Raw genomic sequence first — 7500 nt, forward strand, 5'->3', positions numbered from 1 at the left:
GTGGCTGGGATGTCATCTAAGCAGGCATCTTTAAAAAGACTGCTGCTAGCTTTTGATGGGGGATTATGGAATGAGGAATCACGAGAGACACTGGGATATCTGTTGGGTGTCAAGCCAACTAATAGAATTGAAGAAAGATCCTGGCCTTTGTATCGCACCTATCTCATTACATTTGCAAATTTGCAAAAATATTCTTCAGGCTGATTAGTAAAAAGAACAAGTAACTTGGTTATTATTTATATCTACAAGGTTTTTTCCACTGTTTAATTATATTTTACTCAGAGTACAAGTTTATTCTAGAAGACTCAGAATGAAATAGTTTGCATGTGCAAATAATTGTTACAGCTTTTCTAAACCAGGAAAAGAAGAAACCATAAATAACAGGATTAAATGTAGAGTTTAAGTAACCAAACCAGACAAGAGCATCAAATACAACAGGTGATATTGAATAATTGACAAACGCATTCATCGTGTTGCAAATGAAAAATGGAGACCAGCAAATCAAGAACACACCCACCATGATTCCTAAAGTTTTGGCAGCTTTTCTTTCATGGTTTCGTGAAAGTGACCTTTTGTTTACTTCAGTGTTTTGAACTTGATTAGTTACTCTGTTGATCCTTCTCACTTGTTTTGTAGCCACAAAATAAATCTTATAATAAATACAGAACATGGCAATTCCTGGGATGTAGAAAGAAATCACTGAAGCAAACATTCCTGACATTCTGCTGAATACAAGTATGCAACTCCCATAGCAAGCAATTTCATTGCAGTAAAAATCCTCAATTCCTTTCAAATTTAATTGTAAAAAGATCAAGCCAAAGGCAAAAATAGCAGAAGTACTCCAGCTGACGAAGATCATTATCTGCACAGAGAAAAAAGATATTCGTAATTTGTACCTCAGGGGGTCACACACTGCACAGTACCGGTCAATGGAAATAAAACAAAGATGCATTATTGAAGCTGTGCTGAGCATAATATCACAGCTGGTGTGAATCTTGCAGAATAATTGTCCTAAATACCAACATGTTTCCACTGATCTCACCATGCTGTAAGGCATAACCAAACATCCCAGTAGAAAATCAGCAGTAGCCAATGAAAGAATTAAATTATTGGCTGGGGTTTGAAGGTGCTTGAAATGGAAAATTGAAAGGATGAGTAATAGATTACCAATGATGGTAAAAAGAATGATTGAGATCGTCAATGTATATAACACAACCCGAAGGCTGCTCGATCGGACTGCTTTATGACAGGATCCATTTACAAAGCCGTAACAGTACTCGACCGTTTCAGTCCCCTCCAAGTAGTTTGTGTCCATTTCCTTCCTTTTAAAGGCTTGTCAATGTTCGACTTCTCAATCTAATCCTAAATCCGTGGTAGAAATGGGCACTTCACGGCTTCTGCTCTTCACCACATCAACTAGAAGAGGAGTAAAACAAAAATCATCGATATTCCAATCCACAATACAGTCAAACAATTTCAGCTTGTATATGTTTGTAATAATTAAACAATCTTTTTAGAAATAAATAGAATGGAAATATTAATCATTTACTTCATTTTTGAAAATACATTTATTTTTATTTCAAGCATCCGAACAATCATGATTATTGTGTCCTCAAGTGACTGATGTCAACATTGCATGAAAAGGCTTCTGCATTAATCATACGATATCTGTACTGCTGCAGTACAATTAAATTGTCATTTTTTTTCTCTGTTAAAATTTTTGATCTGGGTTCTGTTGACAATGTAGTTGTGATTTTCAGATCCAAGAGTCTGTCATAACATTACCGTGTTGTGGAAAACTATATTTCATTAAATATTATCCAAATGGTCATGTTGGGATTTAGTAAGCTACAATATTTTCTAATGGTAGTCATGGTGGGGAGCTGGCTGATGGAGGACCTCAGTTTTCTTCAGGCTGACTTCCAGGCCAAACATTTTGGCAGTTTCCGCAAAGCAGGACGTCAAGCGCTGAAGAGCTGGCTCTGAATGGGCAACTAAAGCGGCATCGTCTGCAAAGAGTAGTTCACGGACAAGTTTCTCTTGTGTCTTGGTGTGAGCTTGCAGGCGCCTCAGATTGAAGAGACTGCCATCCGTGCGGTACCGGATGTAAACAGCGTCTTCATTGTTGGGGTCTTTCATGGCTTGGTTCAGCATCATGCTGAAGAAGATTGAAAAGAGGGTTGGTGTGGCGAGCTCTCCACTGGCCACCGTGACAGAGGTGCACCAAAGAAAAGGTACAAGGACTGCCTAAAGAAATCTCTTGGTGCCTGCCACATTGACCACCGCCAGTGGGCTGATAACGCCTCAAACCGTGCATCTTGGCGCCTCACAGTTTGGCGGGCAGCAACCTCCTTTGAAGAAGACCGCAGAGCCCACCTCACTGACAAAAGGCAAAGGAGGAAAAACCCAACACCCAACCCCAACCAACCAATTTTCCCTTGCAACCGCTGCAATCGTGTCTGCCTGTCCCGCATCGGACTTGTCAGCCACAAACGAGCCTGCAGCTGACGTGGAATTTTTACCCCCTCCATAAATCTTCGTCCGCGAAGCCAAGCCAAAGAAAATATTTTCTAATAGATCAGTAAACTATAGGTTATCCTACCTTTCTACGTATATGGGTGGAAGTCCTTAGAGCTTGAAGTACATATCCAGAATTACTGAATTCTCATTAATCCCAATGTTTTATTTCAATAATCTGTGGGGGAAAAAATATATCACTGTTTGGCATGCAATATGAAGGTATTTAGCCATAATTACAAACATATAAATATTACAAAAATGATAAATTATTGAATAAACAAAATACATGTCTATTATTCCACATAATAACACATGTCTATTATGTGTTTTATTGCTAAGATCGATGCCATTAATCTTTTGGAAAATTTAAATGGTGACAGTAAGCACATCTATTGATCATTCTTGACAACCAAATTATGTAACATCTACTCCTCAAGTAGAACCTTCCCTTTCAGTTTAAAAGACAAATTAAAGAATTTTACACAATGTTTTCCTTCTGTTGGAAAAAAAAATTAAACAACAAGAGATTCAATAAATAACTTTACTGTAGTTCCCTAGCTTGTTCTTGCAGCCTTCATTCAATAAAGGTGCAGTGATAGCCACCCTTCCATCTTCTGGAACCTCATTCAAGAGTTGCTGAAATTTCATCCCTAGTTTCCCATAATATCCCAGGATATATGTCAAGTCCTGGGGATTTCGCTATCTTTATGCATTTTAGCATGTTCAGCACATCCTTTTCTGTAATATGGACTCTACTCAAGACATCATCATTAATATCCCCAAGTTCCCTCACCTCCATATCTTTCTCTAAATACATCTGAGAAGGACTCATTTGGGGCCTTGTCCACCCTGTGCCTCCACATGTACATGAACTTGTTGATCTTTAACGTGCCTTAAGCCTACTTGTAGAATCTCATAGGGTTCTCTTTAACTTTATTGGCCATCTATCTCATACTCCAGTCAATAACTGACGTATGCCTTCTTATTTCTCTTGACCGATCTCTCAATATCTCTATCATCCAGGTTTCCCTAATCTTGGCAGTTTACCCTTCACTCCAACAGGAAGATGTTGACCCTGATCTCTCCCTCCTCAATCTCTCTTAAACACCAGACATCCTTCTACTGTACCTGCAAACAGCATCTCTAATCAACCTTTGTAATTTCCTGTCTAATGCCATCAAAATTAGCCTTGGCCAAATATAGCACTGACAAATAAAAGGCCTAATGCAAGTAATCTCCACCAATCCTATTACAATCCAATTATGTTCTCCACAAATTTTCAAAAACTCCCGCTCACTTCCACCCTGGGGACAATTTACAGTGGTCAATTAACCTATTTTCCTGCATGTCTTTGGGGTGTTGGAAGGAACAAGAATACCTGGAGGAATCCTCCTGAAATCACATGAAGAACACAAACAGCAACCAAGGCTAGGATACACCTGGGGCAGTGGAGTTGAGAGGCAGCAGCTCTATTTACAGTGTCACTCTGACACCCACTGCATCAGTATAGTGACAATGAAACTCCGAAAGCTCCGCTAATTCTGTGACATCCCGCTTTACTACCACCCAAGTCAGTTTGTGTGCAGTCCCTGACAACCATATGTTTTAATTATATCCCTGAGGCTTTTCTTTGGTTTGGAGGGTGAAGAATTGTACAGGAATGACTTACCATGTGAGTGGGGAAAGAAATGATGGTGGAGAGGAGATAAAGTGCAACAGGTAGGCAGGAAAGAAAAGGGATACATCCTTAGAATTAAAAAGCAAGGAGTGAGGTGTTAGCAGAGTGTGAGAAAAGACAGGTGTATGGTCTGCAGACATTCAGGGAATGTAATACTGAAGACCTGCTCATCAGGATTCCCATGGAGAATCCCAACAGCTTCTCACCAAAATACTGTTCTGCTATCGTGGCAAGGAACTTAGATGCTTTGGGATGGATGTGACTGCATTGAGTGAGCATTGATAGGCAGGAGATAGCTCAAAGGAAAAGGCAATAGGGACACCTTCTTTTGGAAGGACATACCTGAAAAGGAGCACTGCTTTCATGGCATAGGATTCCCATCAAAAATGAGTTTATCTAGCTTGTAAGCCATCTTTTCTGAGGGAAGGGACAATGTCTGATGAGACTTGGGATCATTTCAATAGAGAATAGTGCATAGTTTAAGCTGCAATCCTCGGTTACGCAAGGAAAACCTCATCTGCATCCCAGAGGGAGACAAATTGATCTTCCTCGTTTGGAAGGTGCCTGTATTGGAAAAGAAGCAATCCTCTGGAGAGGCATAATTGCAATGGGAGTGTAGGGAAAGCTAACTCCAATATAGTTCTCCTCCTATTAAAGGCCTGGAGCACAATCAGGTAATAACAGCCTTTTACTTCAGAAGTTCAAGTCGAAGTCCAACTGACAGCACTTTCCAATCCAGTCACTCATGTCTATTAAGTTTTGCCAACAATTGGGCAAGGGACTACAAGGATATCAACATCACTTGTATCATGACCGGTCCCAATGACTGCTAGAGTGACAACTGACTTATTTGCAATTATCTCCATAAGCCTGGTTCTGAAACAACAGTAACAGAGGCTCTACAATTGTTAACAGGCTCAGGGATCCTGCAGGGAGTCCTTCTTGAGCAGGCACTGAGGGCAAGAAGGGCTCCTGAAGGGCCTTGGGCACTAAAGGCTTCCTTTTTTAAATTAAAAAAAAAAATTTTCACACTATGAACCATATTGACCAAAATACACATAAACATTTCCCTCTTGAATATACACAGTGTCATTTTCTCCCCTTTTCCCCCTCCCTTCCCTCCTTCCTTCCCAACCCCCTCCCCACCCACTAAACATTCAACATATACGATACATTAAACCCATTAAACAATGTCATCACACAATGAAAATAAACAAGAAAATTGTGTCATCTACTTTTACACACTGGGTCAGTTCATTTCGTCTTCTTCTCATTCTGTCATTTTAGATGGTGAAGGTCCGCGGTAGGACTTCTCTGTTGTGTTCTATGTATGGTTCCCAAATTTGTTCTAATACTGTGATATTATTTCTTAAATTATATGTTATTTTTTTCCAATGGAATACATTTATTCATTTCTATGTACCATTGCTGTATTCTCAGGGTATCTTCTGATTTCCAGGTTGACATTATACATTTTTTTGCTACAGCTAAGGCTATCATAATAAATCTTTTTTGTGCTTCATCCAAATCGAGGCCAAGTTCTTTACTTCTTATATTACTTAGAAGAAAGATCTCTGGATTTTTTGGTATGTTGCTTTTTGTGGCACTAAAGGCTTCCTGATGGTATCAGAGGTTTGGATCTGGAGCTCGGGTTCCAATGAATCGAACAGGAGTCTGTGCAGCTGGCAGAGGCCATGGGAGTGCTGGAGGCCAATCCATGGATGCTGAGGGGACTCTCTTTTGCTTCTCTTTCTTTCTTACTGTAAGGGGCACTGGGCAGCACTAATGCAGATTCTTGATCTGCCTTAAAGCAGGCAGAAGACAATTTCATCTACTAACGGAATCTTCAGATGTAAGCACACAGGTAATCTGACAACTTCCAATCAACAGATACTCCTGTGTGATTAGTGTCCAAACTATTTTGGCCCACCATAATTGGCATCTGTGGAGAAACATGTGGCTTCTCCATCTAGTTTAATGACAATGACCTGGAGATCCAAGAGCTATGAACCACAAAAACAATGTGCTCTTGGATTGGAAGTTCCACTACAAAGGAAAAAGAAACAGCTCAACAGGAACTTGAAGGCTGAAGTTAAACAGAACACATATGATCCAAGCCAAGATAGTGAAAGGAAAGAATACAGGAAAGACAGCAACTCACTAATAACAGGAGAATTGCAATTCTACAGCACTGTCAAAACCACCTTGAGCCCAAACATCCAGAGGCCGACCCTGCTGAGAGTCAAGATCAGAGGAAACTTATCAAGCATCTGTTGGAAAGAGAACTTGGAAGAACTCCTCAACTGAGACCACACCCTTGACAAGAATACCCTTGATTCTAACCTAGAGCAGTATCCAGTTTTACCTTAGCACTGCCGCAGACTGACAAGGAGTTAAGGTGGTCAAATATCTATTGAAAATTAACAGTGCCTTTGGAGCAGACAGTATCCCTGCTGAAGTTCCTCCAAGAGATTGGCTAAGACATTGTCATAGCTATATGTATTATACCTGGAAAGTGGAGGACATGCCAGAGGACTTCTGGGAAGCTGTAATTCTGGTCATCTTTAAGAAAATAGGCAAATCAATCTGGTGTAATGGACAAACGTGCTGGAGAAACTCAGCAGGTCACCCAGCATCAAGCAGAAGGAAGTAAAAAGCAGTCAATGTTTCGGGCCTGAACATTCCATCGGGAATCTGGTACTGGATGACATGTTGGGTTTCTCCAGATTTTGTATTGCACTTGAACCCAACATTTGCAGATTTTCTTGTTTAACTCCATTTGGCTACTTCACTGTGAAATCTCTTTGAAGGCTGCTTATTCTTAGGTTTCCTGTTCTCAAAGGAGGTTCAGTGAGAATCTCTCTCTCTGTCTCTCTCATTTACTGCTCCCTTTATGTTATTCCTGCTGCTTTCAAACTCAGGCATTGTGGTGCGCTATCGAACTGAAGCAAATACACAAAACATGGTCTGTTCTACAGGCTTTATTCAACATAAACTTCCACAGAGCTGGCTGTGAGAATGCTGTTGCAAGCTCTGAGACTGTCTTCGAAGGGCCAGATCTAGCTTATATCCCGGAGGGTGATTGACAGCCGACTAGATGGGGCTTGGTCCATTCAAGTCAGCTGATTGACAGCCAGACAGGTGTTGCCTTGTCCCCCGTGCTTTTCTGCAGGTACAGAGGTCACCCCCTGCAGTAGGCTGGTGGTGTACAACCACATTCACCCCCTTCTTTAAAATTGTCCTGGGGGGAGGAGGTTGCAGTCCACGATCTATCAGAGCCCCAAAAATATATACATTATTTA

The 7500-nt window shown here is 40.7% G+C and overlaps 1 protein-coding gene across 1 annotated transcript; it reads right to left on the bottom strand.

Annotated features, from left to right (window-relative positions):
• Positions 1 to 274: 274 nt before the first annotated feature.
• Positions 275 to 1294, bottom strand: LOC138737363 (trace amine-associated receptor 1-like; the record flags this gene model as incomplete). The annotated part of the gene is made up of 1 exon (XM_069888112.1): positions 275 to 1294. A coding segment is annotated over one exon (1020 nt), but the record flags the coding sequence as incomplete, so codon positions are not given.
• Between the last annotated feature and the right edge of the window lie 6206 nt (positions 1295 to 7500).

Source organism: Narcine bancroftii, chromosome 6, assembly GCF_036971445.1.
Source record: "Narcine bancroftii isolate sNarBan1 chromosome 6, sNarBan1.hap1, whole genome shotgun sequence".
Taxonomy (NCBI): Eukaryota; Metazoa; Chordata; class Chondrichthyes; order Torpediniformes; family Narcinidae; genus Narcine; species Narcine bancroftii.